This window comes from Crinia signifera, chromosome 2, assembly GCF_055691185.1.
Source record: "Crinia signifera chromosome 2, ASM5569118v1, whole genome shotgun sequence".
Classification (NCBI taxonomy): domain Eukaryota; kingdom Metazoa; phylum Chordata; class Amphibia; order Anura; family Myobatrachidae; genus Crinia; species Crinia signifera.
The window spans coordinates 371,316,530-371,336,159 of record NC_139218.1 but is presented as its reverse complement, the minus strand read 5'-3'; the positions used below and the strand labels follow the sequence as shown (position 1 = coordinate 371,336,159).

General features: G+C 47.2%; 1 protein-coding gene across 1 annotated transcript in view; it reads right to left on the bottom strand.

Annotated features, from left to right (window-relative positions):
- The window catches only part of PDGFD (platelet derived growth factor D), a 195,789-nt gene that overhangs the window by 104,533 nt on the left and 71,626 nt on the right, over nt 1–19,630 (bottom strand). Inside the window, exons 2-3 of the mRNA XM_083170074.1 lie at nt 9,907–10,111; nt 6,788–6,968 (exon numbers count right to left, since the gene is read on the bottom strand). Coding sequence (XP_083026200.1) covers nt 6,788–6,968; nt 9,907–10,111 — 386 coding nt within the window. The remainder of the gene's footprint in view (nt 1–6,787; nt 6,969–9,906; nt 10,112–19,630) is intronic.

The window sequence follows — 19,630 nt, the reverse complement described above, 5'->3', positions numbered from 1 at the left end:
CATGAAACCCCTGACAACTAGTAAAAAATGGAGGTGGGGGGTGGGGGAGCGCCAGACATTTTTTGGGGGGCAGGGGGAAGCAAAATTTCTAGTTACGCCAATCTAGACATGCTAAGCTATGTACGCACCCATACCAATCGGTGCAGCACTGCAAACCGGGCACATGAGGGCGCTAGGCAGCATTTGTATCTTGGGTCAGCATTTTTTTTTTCAGATTTTGAAATGAACTTTTACACAGTATCTGTCTCTCCATGATCTGTCCAACATGACGCTACAGGTGCCTCCATCATGCACAGGTTGGTCAGATCGTTGCACAAGTGACTATTGTGTTCCGCTATTAGTATATTCGTTGTGGAAATACCGGTTATACAGTACACTGCCCTTCTGTCATTTGTTTTATTTCCATTTTGTGAAGACAAAAGATGCAAAGTTGTTATTATTGTCACTTGAAGTATCATTTGTTTTATTATTCAAGACAGCCGATTCCTAGAAGTACAATGTGAACGTTCCGTGTTGAGACTACTGTTTATCTAACGTACATTAAGGGGCAGGAGAGACAACACATGATATATGGCTTCCAGGTAAAAGCAATTTCTTGTTTCAAAGAAAAAAAAAACCTGGAAACGTCACAAGGGCTGACATATCGCATCTGAATGAAAAGAAGCTTACAGAATAAGTAGTGTTTACTGGCAGCCATCGCAGCCGCTTATCATGTCAGCTACACAAGATAGTTCTGGTACAAATATTTACAAGATCATTTCCAGAGATGATCATCGTGACTTTCACATGTTGAGGTTTTGGGCTGTTTTTTTTTTTTTGTTAAAACGAGAACCAAAAGCTGTATACAAAATATTTATTTTCTCAAGATAAGGCTGGGCAGAGGTTTCTGTTATTGTTCCTGTTCCTTCACCGGTTAAATGATGAGAGGACATCATGTACAGCACAAAGGTGCTATGGCAGGAGAGGAACCTAGAACATTGCACTCTCCCCAATGTTCTAGGTTCCTCTCCTGCCACTGGCCACTGCACCTACTGGACACTGCAGATCCATACCTTCTCTAAGCTGGAACTGAGGTTCCCCCAATAACATACAATTAAGGTTATTTGCACTGGCTCCTATATAGGCAGCACGGATGGTGTAATGGTTCACAGCCCTGAAATCCTGGATTCGATTCCCCATGAAGGCCCTTGTGTACATGTGGTTGGGAATATATATTGTAAAGTGCTACAGAATATGTGCGTGCTATATAAAGAATTGGAAATAAAGATCATGTACGGTGGCGGCTCCAGAGGTGGGGCTTCAGCAGTCCAAAATTGAAATAGGGAAGCCTATTAAGTCAGTTTGGATTGGCAGTTGGTGTGCTTCCCCTATTTGAATTTTTAACTGTGCTGCAGCCCCTCTTCTGGAGCCTGATAATATAGCATGAACTGGCAGAACTATTCCCTGGAACCAGTTTAGAAGACGGAGAAAAGAAGGTGAAGTATATAGATACAAATAAGGTGAAGTACTGTATATAGATAAAGTGCTCAACCAATGGGCTTCTGTCATTTTTCAAACACAACCTGTAACATGGGCTGATTGGCTGGAACATTATCTCCGCCCACTCTCAATGCCCCAAACCACAGTGGGTATCTGGATGATAGACCAACAGTGTAATGGTTGACAGTAAATAGGACAACATCAAATGGACATGCATTAGGTAAAAAGAGGTAGACAGAAGACAGAATGACAAGTACAAACTGTCAACAGGCAAATGTACAACATGTTTTCAGGGATTAAACTGATTTCTTAACATTTGCATGATGTAATACTATCCACATGGACATCTACTGGAAATCATAACCTGTGGTTTGCGAAGAACATTGGGCCATCTTGCCTGAAGCCCAGCAAGCCAAGCGAGTGTCCAAGGGTACAAGAACGTAGCGATGGTGGACAGATGACATGAAATATACCAGATCTTGCCTAAAATACATATGTATTGTATCCCCGCCGCTGTGTGGGGTAAGTTATGCCACATATGCTGTCTTGAGAAAAATACCATTAAGTGTATTGAAACGTCGACCATTGTGCATATGTTTGCTTTTACTACATAAAGCATCTTTTCTTCATCCAAAGACCCCAGGAGTGACTCAGTTTATTCCTACTGTATATATATATATATATAGGTAACTTTGCCTACGTGTGGATTATTTCTGAGTGCCGCTGTACCCCCCAGGACTCTACATTGAGACAGCACACACTGTCTGCATCGGAGGGCACCAGTTTATTACCTTAGGAACCATTTGCCTTTCAATTTGGAGTGCCGCCAAAGGACTATATATATATATATATATATATATATATATATATATATATGTATATATATACTACTTAAATAAAAATTCTGAAGGGGTAGAGGGGGGAAGCTGTCCCCGGGTGCTGGGAGAAGGGGGGTTTCTGCGGCTGCTGAGGTGGGGGTACCTGGCTGTCAGCCTGAGGTCAGAGCCGTAGAGGATGATGTGCGCCGCCGGCCCAGCTGCTGCTGAATCAGGCCCAATATCATACAACTGCGGTTGATGATGGTCGGAGCCGGAGGGGATGATGTGCACCGCCGCCGCTGCTGCTGATTCAGGCCCAATAGCATACAACTGCGGGCTGCGGGGGATGATGGTCGGAGCTGGAGGGGAGGATGTGCGCCGCTGCTGCTGTACCTCCCCCCCGCAGCCGCGAAGTTCCTGCGGCGAATGGACAGTCAGTGGCGGGGGTCCCTCCGGTGCATAGGAACTAGTACTAGTTCCCATGCACCGGAGGGACCCCCGATGCCGACTGTCCATTCACCGCCGGAACTTCGTGGCTGCGGGGGGAGGTACAGCAGCAGCGGCGCACTTCATCCCCTCCGGCTCCGACCTCAGGCTCCGACCATCATCCCCCGCAGCCCGCAGTTGTATGCTATTGGGCCTGATTCACCAGCAGCAGCCGCGGCGGCGCACATCATCCCCTCCAGCTCCGACCTCAGGCTGACAGGTACCCCCACCTCCCCTCAGCAGCCGCAGACACCCCCTTCTCCCAGCACCTGGGGATAGCTTCCCCATTGCTGCACGCTGTGGACCCGCTGCGGGTGCCTGCACCCGCAGCAGGACCATTTACACCGGCCTTTACCCGGGCCTATCCGGGTTCTACCCAGGTCAGGACCTGGGTAGAGGACCCGTGTAAATGGACACGGATATACCCCATTTACACCGCCGATGATCCGGGTCTGACCCGCTGCTGACCCGGATTTTTCGGCTGTGTAAAATGGGTATAAGTCACCTGTGGCCAAGGATGGATATACTTAACACCTGGACCATAATGCTGGGTACACAATAGAAGATATACTGTATCGGCATACTGTATATATATCTGCAGAAGGATCCGTCCAGACTGACATCACAATTGTTTGGGAGCATCTGCATGTGCTCACCTACTAACAGCTCCTGCAGCGGCTGTACGGGTGGTCGGCAGATCAAAGATATATCGGGCATCGGCTGTGATGCACAGCCGGCGTGATATATCTGTCAACAATGTTTTTTAAAGATATATTGCTGAAACACACTGGCCAATGATCTATCGATATATCAGCCGTTGAATTGAACGGCTGATATATCCACCAGTATGCACCTTTACCGCGTCTGGGAACCTCTGCAATAGTTCTTAGCGAATGACTGAGCTGCATTCCTGTAACCTTGGCTGAACCTACAATATGACTGCAAATTTAGAAACTGCAAATAACAAAAAACTATTTCAGAAACAAATATCTAGCATGAAATCTGTCCTTTGTGCATTCTATTACATCGGCAACAATATTAATCCATGGTGACAGGTACCCTTCGCCATCCAGTTTATTGCTTTTATTTACATTACGCACCTAGTAAAAGTGAAGCATTGCTGTACATGCAGTAAATGTAGCGGTAACCCGCCGCTCCCATCCAGGTGATTGATACATGCAGGTGACGGGTAGAACCGCAGCACCGCACAGTCTAACTGCATCCTAGAATATACTTTGTGCTGGATTTCCTTTCAAAATCTTATTTACCAATAAATAACTGAATCAGGAAATCGACAGCAGAAAATCGAACCATCTTATGTATGACAATCTCCAATACTAAGCACTAAAGTCTTATTGATATAATGACGCCTCGTGTTTTGCAACATTTTCCCAACAAAATAATTTACGAGGATAATCAACTCTTTCTGTCATGCTTTATTGTATATTATTTTTTTGTTTTGTCTTACACTGCCAGAACGGAGAACTCCCAGTGGGTTGTCTGAGCAGTTATTATGACAATCTGTGTTATCACTTGTGCTACGGACTGGCAAATAGCAGACGCTGTCTCCTCTGTTGTACAGTACACTGCATGGACTGCAATTCATTTTTCCAAGTGGCAAATTTCTAAACACCATAAAAAGTGCCGTGGGCACAAGACACTAGTATACAGACGGTCTTGTAGATTTCAGAGGAGCTTTAAAATGTGTGTTACAGACATCACACCATAAAAAAGACATTTGTAAGAGATGCGACCAGTTTGGTAATCAGCTATATCCAGTATTACAGTCGATTTGGCTTCATGAGGCCCATTTAGGGATGTCAATAGATCAGTGGCGGCTCAATTGGAGGACTGTAGTGTAGCGCAGTCCAAATTTCAAATAGGGGAGAAACGCCAACTGCCAGTGAGTCAGGGTAGATGTATGTAGCAGTGATAAGGGAGGAGAAGTGAGCCAGAGGAGAAATGGCCCATGGCAACCAATCAGCTGCTCTGTATAATTCTATATTATGCAAATTATAGACATTACTTCAGTGCTGATTGGTTGCCATGGGCCACTCTCCTCTGGCTCACTTCTCCTTTATCGCTGCTTCATACATCTACCCCACAGTGTGGAATGGCGGTTGGTAGGGCTCCCCTATTTGAACATCGACTGTACTGCAGCCCCTCCATTGGTGCCGCAACTGCAATTGATAATTAGAAAACACTGATTCTTACCCACCAATGGTAGCTGATTTTACCATCAAGGCCCCAGTGGCCCCTATGCTTTTTTTCACACTTACACTGTAGTATAGAGCTACTAGACTGTCAGCCAGTAGCCCTGCATAGATGTCAGCAGTAACCATCAATAGAACACCATTGCCATCAATGCACACCGACAGACATTACTAGCCTAAGTTGCAGCTCATCACAATTAGAAGGATAGAATATCCAAGCTCCGGTAGATAATTCTCACCTACCAGGGTTGGAGGTGCAAAATGAATGCTGTATCTCATTAAAACTCATTTATGTTGCTATTCTTTAAATCTTTGTTACTTAAACCTTCCTTAGATATCAATTGTAGGTCCGATACACATTTCCAATGGGAGAGGCTGTAAGGTCCTATGATGGTAAGGACAGGCGGCAGACAAACACGGGCAAATATGAGCAGAGTCAAAAATTCTACAGACAGCCAAGCGTACACAGAACACAGTGGCTAAGTACAACAATTGGCTATGGGACCAGTCTTATATCGCAGGACACAAAAAGAGAAAAATATACGCAGGTGCAGTGTTCAAATATTACTCATTTCAAATGAAAAACATTTTGCAATAAATAGAGTTTTGCGTTAATAGAGTTTTTGCATAATGTTGGCCATGGTTATGGGCTTACTCACCATGTGCAGGTAACCTCATTGGGAAAGTCCCTAATATTGTAAAGGTTCAAGTCTAGGACATGGGACACACTTAAAAAAACAGACAGTCAACCCATCCTAGACATAACACTATTGAAGTGTTAAAGCATGAGCACTGAGTAGATAAGAGCAGCTATTGCATGCAGGCCTGCCACTAGGAATTTTGGGGCCCTGGACTGATTTCCAGTCTGAGCCCGTCCGAGCCTGTCCGGGCCCCCCCCACCCCCTCATCCCTCCCCCTCCCTTCACTTACCGTCCGACTCCTACTCCCTCATCCCCTCCTGCTGAATGCAGTAGGTCCCGAAGCACAGGCTTCTTCAATGAATGACACCTGTGGCCAAATAAAATGCAGCACCGGCTGGTGAGCCAATCAAAGCTCATGTACCGGCAACGAACTCTGATTGGCTCAAAAGCCAGTGCAGCATTTTAATTGGCCGGCGTCCTGCATTGAAGAAGCCTGTGCTTTGTTGGGTGCACCGAGCGCAGCTCAGGCAGCACAGTGGAGGCAGTCGGGTAGGGAAAGGGGGCAGTTGCGGTGGGCAAAATGAGCTGCCCGGGCCCTTCCAGAGGGCGGGACCCCCCTATCGGCCGGCGCTGACTGCATATGCTAGGAGTGTTAAAGAAGTGAAAAATAATTGTGTGAAAAACGTAACATACTGTATACAAAAACAAAAAATAGCTTTATAAAGTTACGAGGAGCCAATCACTATAAGTCACTCAACCAATCCCTTACAGTGATGTTAAGAACCTCGGGCCAAAGTAACCAATGTACAGTAATTAATAGAAATTGACTGAAATGTAGTAGAATGCCTCAAGATGCCAATGTTTCTATCCCAGATCCTATTCATTGCTCTTAAACATTGTAATAACGTTTTCTCCACCTGTTAAGCCATTGTTACCATTGGTGATGACGAGGGATGGATAGGTCCCTAAAACATCCTATTGCTATCATTTTCACTGTAATTCCAGAAAAAGTCGGCCATTTAATCATGCACATCTTTGAGGTCTTCTCAAAGTGTAATATTTAACCACCAGCCTCTTACCTGCATAACAAGATGATTATCACAACAAGGGAGTAGTGAGCTTATGAGTTTGAGTGAAGTTGGGAACTTACCACTAGAGAGTAGCAGATCTTGAAGCCAGGCTTAGCCACAAAGTGGTCGTCTGATTTAAAGGTGATCTTCACTTGGTTCTTCTTGGATGTCAGCCTTGGGGGAACTTCCTTGTGCCCACACCATCGCCCACGTATGACTGTGCTTGTTTCTGACGCTTCCTCCACTTCCACAAAATCATACCTGAGGGTCATTTGAATGTGTCAAATATAATTGTAGCAAATGTATCCAAAATATAGATGCAAAAATATTCAATTCCTTCAGAGGAAATTCATTGGACTATCGCATAGTTCACAAGAAGTTCATTGTATCATGAACCATCATGACTGAAATAACCTTGGTAGCCCAGCAGTGACGTACCTTCTCCTACTGTCCTCTTGGTCACGATGGTCAAGTGACCATCGCTTCCGTTTCAACACTGGGCATTCCCATGGCCACACCCTGTTGCCACCGCTCGCTCCAAGCGTCTGCACATGCGCATAAATGCGCATACGCTAAAAATCGTTCCCACGTGCGAACGCGTGGGGGACCGATTGAACCAGAATAACCCCCTTAGGGCCAGATGTGCTTAGCTTGAAAAGTGATAAAATGGAGAGTGATAAACCACCAGCCAATCAGTACCTACCTGCCATATCACAGGCTGTGTTTAAAAATGACAAGTAGGAGCTGATTGGTTGGAGGTTTATCACCAGGGCTTAAAGTGGTCATGCAGAGGCGGGGGAACTAATTTCTCTATGCCACCTAATTACTCCACCTCCCCTATCCCCATTAGGCAGAGACAGGGCCAGTGGTAGGGTTTTGGGCATCCCCCTGCAAACTAGATTGTTTTTCTGTGCAGGGCCAATGTGGAGGTTAAAATGTTCCACCTCAACATTAGAGCTGGTGGAACTCAGTTGCACCAGGTTCCCCTTCTTTTTAACCCCTGTTTATCACTCTCCATTTTATCACTTTTCAAGGCTTAGTACATCTCGCCCTTAAGCAGCAAAATGTTGTTCTCCATGTGTGTTATTGGCATTTATTTTAACTTTTTTTGTTGGTGGAAGGAATCCAACGCACCTAGGCCAAACCTGTGTGTACTGTATGTTATGGTATGAAGGGCTGATAGTCAATAGGACAGCAGTGTTTAGTACAACCCCAAATGGTCGACGTGAACAAGGTTGAAAAGATCGACATTTGATGTCGACATGGAAATGGTCAACACTTGAAAAGGTCAACATGAGTTTTTTACGATTTTTTTTTTATATTATTTTGGTGTCAATTTGTAGATTTCATCACATGGACCTAAAATTAGTGTACCGCGTCCCCTCGCATGTCTCCACACGCCATGCTGCAGGCACTTTACCATTCCCAATCGAAGTCCACATGGATGGTAATTATGAAAAAGTTATATAAATAAATAAACTCCCCCCCCCCCCCCTCATATACATAAGATACGAGGCTGAAGATAAAAATTGCGTAATTTAGCCCCTCCCCCTCCTTGACGACCTGCAAATTGCGGGACTTGCCTACTGGGGGCGGGGCTTGATGATGACTACATCAGGCCCCGCCCCCCAAAGTGCTGCTGACAGTCTCCTCTTTGGGCTTCTCCTGGAGAGCAGACTTTAAAAGTAGGCAACCCAGAGTCACACTCTAGGCCCCAGATTTGTATGTAACCCACAACTGTAGTAAATACTGAACGTGTTTGGCTGATGTAGATTCCTTCATATTTGCAATTTATTAGCAGAGACCCCACAGACACAATTTTATGTATCGTAAAGAAAAAAATTCAATATTAAAACAACAATATTTAATTGCTGACATAGTAGACATTGGTTACGGACGGTATATTGTATATTGCACTATTATACCAAAGCACAGTATAATCTTCACCCCTGCAAAAGAAATGACCAATTACACTGATTTATGTAGCCCAAGGTTACAGCGGTTAGATTATAATTGGGCTGTATACTATACTCTAATTCGTGAAGTGCTTATTTGCATCTATTTTACAAAACACAGACAACGTCCCAACTTTATCTTAAAGTAAAGCACTACAACAGGCATGTCAAAACTGTGGCCCTCCGGCTGTTGTGAAACTACACATCCCAGCATGCCTTGCCATAGTTTAAGCATTCCCATACCTCCCAACTTACAAAGAGATGGAGGAGGGACAGAAGGATGCGTGTCGGAGTTGCGCGACAAAAATTTCGAGGTGCGTGGCCTAATTAAAGGGGCGTGGACTATACGCGCGGTTCTCCTGGGAGGCCACGCCTCCATTTTGCCGCTATGGGGGCATGACCCAGAGGCTCTGTGAGCCTCTAGCCATGTCCCCAGCCCCCTGGCTGCGGGAATAGATGTTGTGCGCATGCGCACAGCGTTTATTTCCCGCTGCTCAGCTGCCAACAGGGGGGACTCCCAACAGCCCCCCCTCGCCGCGGGACACTGTCGGCCGCGGGAGGGACGTGTGAATGTCCCGGAAAACCGGGACATTCACGCGGTAATCGGGACTGTTGGGAGGTATGCATTCCCCAATAGCAAAACTCTGGCAAGGCATGATGGGACTTGTAGTTTCACAACAGCTGGAGGTGCAGCAGAGGAATGCAGGCGGATTGATGCCTGCTCTGGGCCATCTCCGGCGGTAATAAAAGTCAGTTCAGACTGACTCTTATTACCGAAGGGGGAAAAATCATTCGATGTTCGGCGTCCATCGAAGGATTTCTCTCCCCTTTGGCTGCAGGGCATGCTGGGATTTGTAGTTTGACAACATCTGGAGAGCCACAAGTTGGCCTGTCCTGTTTTAGAGGGTGCTAAATAAATAAGAAGTAGATTCTGATTGGTTGCCCAGAGCAACATCACATGTGAAGTGGAATACACATCTTAGGAATACACATGCGCGTCTAAAGGAGAGGCCCAGTGAGGCCCCCATTACCTGGCAGCAGCTCTTCTCATCTCAGCACATGCTGCTGTGTACTGGGCTGCAGTGTGGCCAGGGAGGTGCTTCAAGTGCTATTGTTTTGTATTTCATTCTACTAGTGTATGACCACGCCTCCTGCGATTAGGCCATGCCCCCTAAAAGTACCTGGGCCCAGCCAGGCTCTCTGCTGCCCTGCCCATGATGTATAATGACGAGACATCCACTCACCTGCACACATCATTTTCTTGCTCTTCCAAACCAAACTGGCTGTCAAAGGTCAGCTGTATTCTGGTGTTCTCCGCAGAGTCCAGTCTCCAGGTCAGCAGCAGGTTTCTGGGGTAGCTGTTAGGGAACCGCGGACTGGTTATACAGCCATTTCCCACTACTTTAATGGCTTCTTCATGCCGATAGATCTTGGTGAGGAGATTGCTCTCTGTGAGAATAAAGTAGAGTAGTGTCAGTAGGAGACATCTGGCTTTTTCCATAGCAAATGGTACAATAATGCATTAACATGATATTCACTAGGACAAAGCAATGGTGTAATGACCGCTGGAGCAGCCCATCTGACTGCTGTTGCAATATATGGGTTCCGGCCGATGGGTCCACAGCATACCTGCCTACTTTTTACACCAAGGAGGCAGTACGAGGCTACTTGTCAGGGAGCGGGACAAGGCTGACATCCCCAAGCCCTGCCCCCATGACAGTCATCCGCGGCAATTCGCGGGTCCATGGATTGACACGATTTGCGTCACTTTAGCCACGCCCCTACCATGTACCCGCGAAAATCGGAAATTTGATGCAGCGGGGAAGGGGGGGGGGTGTTGGGGCGGGATGCGGTTAATTTCCCGGCGGTCGGAATCCCGAAAGTTTCTCCCTCCGTGGGTGTCAACGACACCCATAGAGGGAGAATAAATTAGCATGCCGAGCGTAGCGAGGCACCGGGACCGCTGCGTGGCGATCCACGTTCCCCCCACTGTCGGGATTTCGGCCACCAGGATTCCATACCGAGTCCGTTGGGGCTGTGGGGCGATGCGGGAGACTTGCCCACCTTCCCGGGGGGCCTGGAGGATGACCCGATTTGCGGGAGCCTCCCGGCCATTCTGGAAGGGTAGGCAAGTATGGCCCACAGTAATTAGATAGACAGTCAATAGGTCGACCACTATTAGTCTATGGGCAAAATGTTGACACATGAAACAGGTTGACATGCATTAGGTTGACATGGTCAAAAGGTGGACACAATCGACAGGTCAAGGTGGAAAAGGTTGACATTTTTTTCATACAGTACATTACTATCTAAGTGGGCATAGAGCGAGATTATAACAGCGTGCCGGGCGTATTGAGGCACCCGGCCCGATGCATGGCGAGCGAAGAGAGGCATACGAGAGGACACGGTGTCCATGTTGACTTCTGTTGACATAGCGCTGTGCTACACAAAGCCGTCCTCCCCCTGCTGATGGTGTCGGGCACGGGGAAAACGGCTCAGTATTGATCATCGCTGGGCATAATCGGCCAGTGTGTATGGACCATTACAGTATACTGTACATACCATCTTTGTATTATCCTTCGGTGACCTATCCCAGAAAAATTTACACTCCTATAACTTTTTTAAAAAATCCGAGTTGCCGTTTCATGTACAGTAGCTGGAGTTGCAACATTGGCAATTTGCACAATGATGGCGGATTAGTGCTGCTTGCACTATTTTTACACCTGGTTTGCGGAAGGTTAAATACAGTGCGTCATTATTTCCACCTGGTTCACGGAAGGTTATTCCAATCACATAAAGCCTGCGTTTCTCACAGATGCAGACAATTAACACTCTGCACGGAGGGACTGGGTAATAAATATATCAGAGAATATGGAATACAGTATCTTTATGCAAACTGAGACAGTCATTTTAGCGTAGATAGAAACAGCTGCTGAGTCGCATTAGATCTCATCTGTATGTATGACATAGCACTCATTGTGAACTTGTGGCTCCCGCAGCATAAGTCAGAACATTCTTAGAATGCACATCTACAGTATACACAATATGAATGCTCATGTATCCAGCCACGTCATATCCAGTACAAACAGCAGCATAGCACTGTGTGGGCTTCATTCGCGTTGGATACAGATGGAGTAGATCAGGGATGGGGAACCTTCGGCCCTCCAGCTGTTGTTGAACTACACATCCCAGAATGCTTAGCTACAGTTTTGGCATGGCCAAATTGCAAAACGGTAGCAGTGCATGCTGGGATGTGTAGCTCAGCAACAGCTGGAGGGTCAAAGGTTCCCCATTCCTGGAGTACATAGACACGGGGGGGAATTTAATACAGTAAGATTGGAATTCTATTTCACATGGGATGTTGCTATGGGCAACCAGATACTATCTATTATCATCTAGAAGGTGATAAAAAAATAAGAAGTAGATTCTGATTGGTTGGCCATAGCAACATCCCATGCAAAATAGAACTCCCATCTTAGTACATTTCTCCCTTATTGTAGATAGAGCGCCGTTAGGTATTACTGGGGCATCAGTAGTTACATACCTCCCATCGTTTTCTTAAGAGAAAATGGGGCTCTAAGATCATCTTTAAAATGGGGGCGTGTCCCCGACAGAAAGGGGTGGGGCATCATGGTAAACCTCTGCTTACATTACTTTGGGGGTGTGTCCTGCACTATCTTAGATTATTTATTTATTTATTAACAGTTTCTTATATAGCGCAGCATATTCCGTTGTGCTCTACAAAAGGAGACAGTGATACAACAAACAGGGTATTTACAGACAGTCAAAAAGTAGGAGGGCCCTGCTCGCAAGCTTACAATCTATGGGGAAATAGGCATAATGTCTTTATTGCATTAATTCCACCAGAATGCAAAGGTTCCTGGTGTGCTGTAAGATACAGTGACCCGGCAGTTTGGCCAGGGGTCAGGAGGATGGAAAATGTGAAAAAGAAAGAGTGGATATGTGCGGACTGTACAGTGGGGATGTGATTAGATGCGCACCCTAACTTCACCCCCCACGGGACACTGCAGCCTTTGGGTGAGACAACGGGACAGATAAAATATTAATTAATAAAGTCAAATGGAGCTTTAGTCTCAATTAGGGATGCCAATCCCGGGGCATTTTTTCAATCCCGGGAATCGGGATTGAAAAATGCTCAATCCCGGGATTCCCGGGATCCCGGGATTGGCATCTCTAATCAGTTTAGGCAAAAAAAATGATACAAAGAAGCCCAGTCCCCCCCACTACAGCCGCCCCGCACATTCATTTACTCACACCGGCGGCCGGGAGCAGGGCAGGAGGCGTCAGCGGCGGTAGCAGCAGCAGCAGAGCCGCCCGTAGGGCGGGCGGCCGACGCTGCCAGGTCCGGTCCAGGTCAGAGGTGATTCTGGAGCGGGTATGGGCAGTCCGACCTGCGCAGCGTGATGGTCAGAGGTCACGCTGCGCAGGTCGGACTGCCCATACCCGCTCCAGACTGCAGTCTGGGGATCAGGAACTCCTGGGTAGCGTCTGAGCACTCGCTCAGACGCTGCCCGGCATTAGATATGCGCATGCGCATATAATCCCGAAATCCCGGGATTGGAAGATCCAATCCCGGGATTCAAATCCCGGCTTTTTTAGGCCAAATCCCGGGATCCCGCCGATCCCGATCCCGGGATTGGCCACCCTAGTCTCAATAAATAATATATAATATACATTATAGTCTTTAGCTTTGCCCACATGTAATTTAATATTAAACACCGAATACAGAAGGCGCTGAGAAGGGCACATTATAGGCCAGAAAAGTCAATGGGACACTTCTGCTATTTATACCTAGTCTATTACCCTCCATAAATGGTACATGGTAATGGACAAGCAATATAAGTGGGGAAACTTACTAAGATCGGCCATTACGGCTGATTCCTGGTACGATCGGTATTGGACTAAAATACGAGTGGACAATATTTACTAAGCTGCATACAGTATTCTTCTGATTCGTATTTTCCGATGGTGTAGCCGTTCGTATTTGGCTGCCGTATTTAATGGCCGCCAAACACGTATGATGTAGCAGCATGGCGCGGATCAGTCAGATATGTGCCATGCTGCCCTTTGTAAAAGATAGAATAAAAAAATAAAAAAATGGCGTGTGGTCCCCCCGCCTGGCATTAACCAGCCCCGGGCTCATTGAGCCTGGTCCAGGTTGCAGAAATACAGGGTTCACGGCCCGGTCCTGGTTCCCCATATTCCAGCAACCATTGCTGGGCTTAAACAGCCAGCAGGCGAATGCCACAGCCGGGGGACACATTTTATACAGGGTCCCCTGGCCAAAGCATTAACCTGTGGCTAGTCAGTCCAAACCAATGTCCAAATAAATCCCACACACCCAGAAAAATAAAACTTTAATACATACTACAAACAATCACCCATACACTCTTACCTATAGGGTCCAATGTAGGCCTGTCCTCTTCTCCAGTAGAAATCCTTAGGGTACCTGTTGAAACAATTATACTCACCAGCTCCTCCAGCTTAGAGCGCGTCGTCTTCTAGTGGTGGTTTTTACCTATGGGTTGCAGGGCTGCAGCCCCCCCAGGTAAAATCCGCCACTGTGTGAAGCCAGATGTAGTCTGTGAGACTGCACTGGCTTCTCTGTGACTGGCAGTGACTTCCTATTGGAAGTTTGGCCTGTAATCCAAGGCAGTTCCATTGGGAGGAGTTCCCTCCCTCTGGGATGCCTCTATTGGCTGCTGCGCGGCAGCCCATAAAAACAGGTTTGTCGCATGCGCAGTACCGAGGACGATATACTGCGCATGTGCCGGATCTGGGAATATGCATCTGCAGGCGCCAGCTCATGCGCAGTACCAAAGAAGCTACTGCGCATGTGGTAGTCCCGCGGTGGGGGTCGACGAGACCAGCAGTGGCAGGGACCAGAGTGTGGTTGCGTCAGCAGCGTGGGCATCCCCGGCAGCCCCCCTCCTGTGTGGCATGATTGGACCAATGAGAAAGAGCGCAAAAATATACACAACATGAATCATGAACTAATCACTGAAGAAACCTTATGACGGTACCATGACATCGTCCATAGCTGACCTTCAGCACTCATGCTCAGTGAACCTCCATCTAGTTTCATTAAATGATGTTTCTTTCTTGGGGTGGGTGAAAGTTAAAAAAAAATGGGGCAACTAGAGATCTCCTGCTGAACTTCGTGGGAAATCCCAGCGGATATCCAAATAAACAGGCAACTGTCCACAAAGCAAAGGGCTCAATTACTGGATATTCTCAACCACTCCAGCAATACATCTTTACCACACAAGGGACCAGACCTTGCCTAGACCTGAACCTGTAATGGCAGATCCCATAAGAAAGATGGATGCCTCCATTGCTACAGTAACTTAGGTCAATTCCAAATGGGAAAAAATAGTGCAATTTATACACAGGCAGGAGCCATTTATCCAGGATGATGTTGAGGGCAATGGTCCCACTCATCACTGAATACAAGGATGTACATTGAAGATTGACAGGTGGGGGACAACACTAAATGACATCGGTGGAGATTGGTTCTGGAGGATTTTGATTTTACAGTGCAGTATAAGCAATCAGCTCCAATGAGAATACAGGGCTGAGGTCTAGCACAATAGGAGGACAGTAATGGTTGGGTAGATGATGTGCTAGGCTGATATTAACCCTTTGATACCAAAGAGGATGTATAATGTACCTACTATTGTTATTTGTAGCTTGGCCTGAAACCACTAACCACATAAAGAACATCTGCGCAGATTCCATTCTTATTGTATTTACAAATGTTTCTTCTAATTCGGGCCAATTAAACTGTTTATAGAGAACATCCTGCCTAGGACACAGTGTGCTTTAAAGGTGTCTGAGACCAAAACCACTTTCAGTTATATATATATATATATATTTAGTCAATAACTCTATACCATCTGCAGAGTGGGCTCAGGCCCCCCCTGCTCCATCTGCAGAGTGGACCTCAGACTCCCTGCCCCATCTACAGGCTGGACTCAGACACCCTGCTCCATCTGAGACTGGATCTCAGACTCCCTGCCCCATCTGCAGGCTGGACTCAGACTCCCTGCCCCATCTGCAGACTGGATCTCAGACTCCCTGCCCCATCTGCAGGCTGGACTCAGACATGCCTGCTCCATCTGCAGACTGGATCTCAGACTCCCTGCCCCATCTGCAGGCTGGACTCAGACATGCCTGCTCCATCTGCAGACTGGACCTCAGACTCCCTGCCCCATCTGTAGGCTGGACTCAGACACCCTGCTCCATCTGCAGACTGGATCTCAGACCCCCCACTGCTCCATCTGCAGACTGGACTCAGACACCCTGCCCCAACTGCACACTGGTCTCACACACCCCTGCCCCATCTGCAGACTGGACTCATACCCCCCGCCTCATCTGCAGACTCGACTCATACCCCCCCTGCCTCATCTGCAGACTGGACTCAGACACCCCTGCCTCATCTGCAGACTGGACCTCAGACTCCCCTGCTCCATCTGCTGACTGGACCTCAGATCTCCCTGTCCCATCTGCAGACTGGACTCAGACTCCCTGTCCCATCTGTAGACTGGACCTCAGACTCCCTGCTCCCTCTGCAGACTGGACCTCAGACTCCCTGCCCCATCTGCAGACTGGACCTCAGACTCCCTGCCCCAAATGCACACTTGACTCAATCCACGCACAATGTACAATCCACACTGATCCTGTCACTTGTACACATTAATCCATTAAAGGAACTGTCCATTTCTGATGATACACAGGATATTGCAGGGCTGACCAGGGATCTGTGTGAAAGGGGTCGACCCGGGAAACTCCCGGGATAAATGTGCTGTGTGGAAGCGTTTTTTGCCATGTCCTACCCGGGTTTTGGATCTGGGAAAAACCTGGGTTTTTGGATTATTCTGTCTGAAAGTGGTATAATAGATATATAGGAGAGAGAGGAAGTGCCAATCACACAGGACCCTTTTATGTCTTAATATATTGACTCAAAAGTTAGAAAATATGATAGTGGGGGTGTGTTAACCACTAGACAAAAATATCAAACAGAAACATAAAGAGAAAAGCTGTCATATATGTGCACCACGCATACTTGCCTACATTTGAAAACTAGTTTCAGGGAGATTATAGCTAGTAGTAGAATTTTGCACTGCACCCCATTGAGGGTGTGTGTCATGCTCCTCCCAAAGAGGCGTGTCTACTTCCATATATGGAGAGATTGTGAAAAGAGATTGTGAACGTAGCACCTAGAATCTTTTAAAATTACTTAAATCCAAATGTAGATGAGCCACAAAGCAGTTAGTAAGAGCTACTGTACTTGCCAAAGAAAAGTCACTGATACATGTCAGGGATTGTTCTTCTATTGTGTTTTACACGTGGTTCCATAAATGGCCACAAGACATGCATGTAGCCATAGGGATCACTGTGTTTTATCAGCAATGCTGGGAAATGGCGCTGATGATTCAATGTAAATGTATTTATCTCTCATTCTTTTTTTCCTAAAAATGTAACAGCTACACAATGTGGGCTAGGTGAAATGAGGGAGATATCTAGACAAATCAGGGAGAGAGGGAGAATGCCTACCCTCCTGTAGAATGCTCCTGGACTTTCCTCTTTATGTATGATTGCTGTCACCTGTTTTTGAACAGGTTAACTCACACATTCTCAAATTCGGTCCTCAGGACCCCACACAGTGCATGTTTTGCAGGTCTCCTCACAGACTCACAAGTGTAATAATAGCTCCACCTGTGGATCTTTTAAAATGTGTCAGTGAGTAATGAGTGCAGCCTGTGCACCTGCCAGGTGACCTGGAAAACGTGAACTGTCTGGGTTCCTGAGAACCGAGTTTGAGAACCCCTAACTATTAAGAAAGGTGTTTCACCGCAGGCAATCATAAATGATGAGGGAAGTCAGAAAAATGACAGTTAGCAGCTGATTGGCTGGATGTTTATCACTCTCCATTTAATCACGTTTTGAAGCGTGATACATCGGTCCTAAATAACTCTTCGATTTATCACTTTTTAAGACTTAATACTATATTGTGCCCATTAAGAGAGGGGGGGGGGGAGCCGCCGGGGAGCTGCCAGGGACCCGCTGCACATCGCCGAGCACATCGCAAAGGGCAGCTCTTAACCAGAGGGCTCAGGGGCAAACGCAGGATTTTCAGAAGGGGGTTTCCAGAGAGGGGCGGAGCACAGCACAGAGATGGACACTTAGGTCACCCAGTATATGCGGGTCAGTTAAAGTATTATAGATAGACCAAATGTATATTAATAATAATAATTATATATATATATATACATAACATCAGTGTAGACCCCTGGGCATAGCAATGTATTGGGGCCCCTACCGATCCTCCAGCGGTAGGGGTGGGGGAAGCTTTGATGTCCCGCGGGTGGTAGGGGGTATTATATCAACCGCTCAGCATGTAGGGCCTGGATCAGTAATTTCCACTAATTAACCCTTTACTGCACAGATGGTGGGAGATGGGGTGGGAGAAGGGGGCATTGGGCTGAATGAAGGGGCCCTAATACATAACTTCCAGGGTGGTAGAGGATGTTTAATATATAGGAGGGGTGCATAGTGGAGTGGGCTTATTATTCAGAATTTTCTGGTGGGAGGACAGATTGCTTGACTGCAGATATCTCCAGTTCCCGGAAATAGATTTCTTATCTTTTAATGGAATTAAAAACTAGAGAGTCCCTCCTACCAAATGATATTAGGGACTAGGGGGTCAGAGTTCAGGAGGCAGAGCAATCTGCCAACAAGAATATAAAACTACATACAGATGTATCGGGTCTCGTCTTTGCTGGCGATCCGCCAGCAGCATGCTGCTGGCGGATCGCCAGCAACACGGCGCCGCTATCTGACTGAGACGCGCGTGCGTCCCCCACACACGCGCGTCTCAGTATCCGGGCGGCGGGGCGGCGAGACGGACGCATTACTGTCCGCCTCCCGCTCGAGGGGCAGGGGGGGACCCGAGGAGGCTGCGGGGGGGTGCGGTCGCCCGGTGTGGGCACCAGGCGACCGAGGGCAGCACCGTCGGAAGGGGACGCGTCCCCTTCCGGCATACAGATGGAGGCGGGGCAGGGGATGGCGATGGCGACGCCATCGCCATCCCCTGCAAAGATGAGACCCGTTACATCTGTACCAGGTGTGTGGCGCTAGAGCAGTAACCAGCTCCTGGAAGGCTGATATCTCTGGTTCTGGGAACAGTAGAGACAAGCTACTAGTGTCCATCAAAGGGGGAGAGTCCCAGCTTTTGGAATATATCCACAGAAAAACTCTAAGACAGAAAGAACCTGAAATATCTGACTGGGAAGAGCAATTAACAGGCTTGGATGGGGACCACTGCTTTGAAGTCAGATATCTCCGGTTCCCCAGGGCTGATTTTTTAAATTCTTGTATCCATGGAAAGAAGGGACCCTCGGCTTTCAGCCTAGGGCCTTTAGATTCCAGGGGGGGTTTCTGGGTACTCAGAACCCCCCCCCCCTGCGTTCGCTACTGGCGGCTGTCCTTTGCAATAATTATCGCCTATGTTAGTGCATACTGTATGTGATAATTATCTATGCGGTAGCCGGCGATGTGCAGCAGAGAGGGCTGGGGATCTCCGTCTTGAGTTTACAACAAACATTTATCTTCAGGACGTATAAAGGTACATCAACCATATATTTGCAGGTGATACGACTGTAAAAGTCAGCTGAAATCAGTCGTGTAACCTGGCCTTCATAGGAAATAAAACAGATGTCTGGGTTCCGGAGGATCTGTGCTGTACAGATGGAGCATGTTTACCATCATGCACTGCGCATTCTGTGTACACAGGAGAAAGGACCATCTCTGAGGATTTAGTCATGCAGTATGGGATGGGTACAATGGAATTTGCGAGGGCTTATTTCTCGAGAAGGAATTTTTCTGCTGAATCATGTTATAATTTTCTGTAATAGTTCAGTGCATGGAATGACAGCTCATGAATGA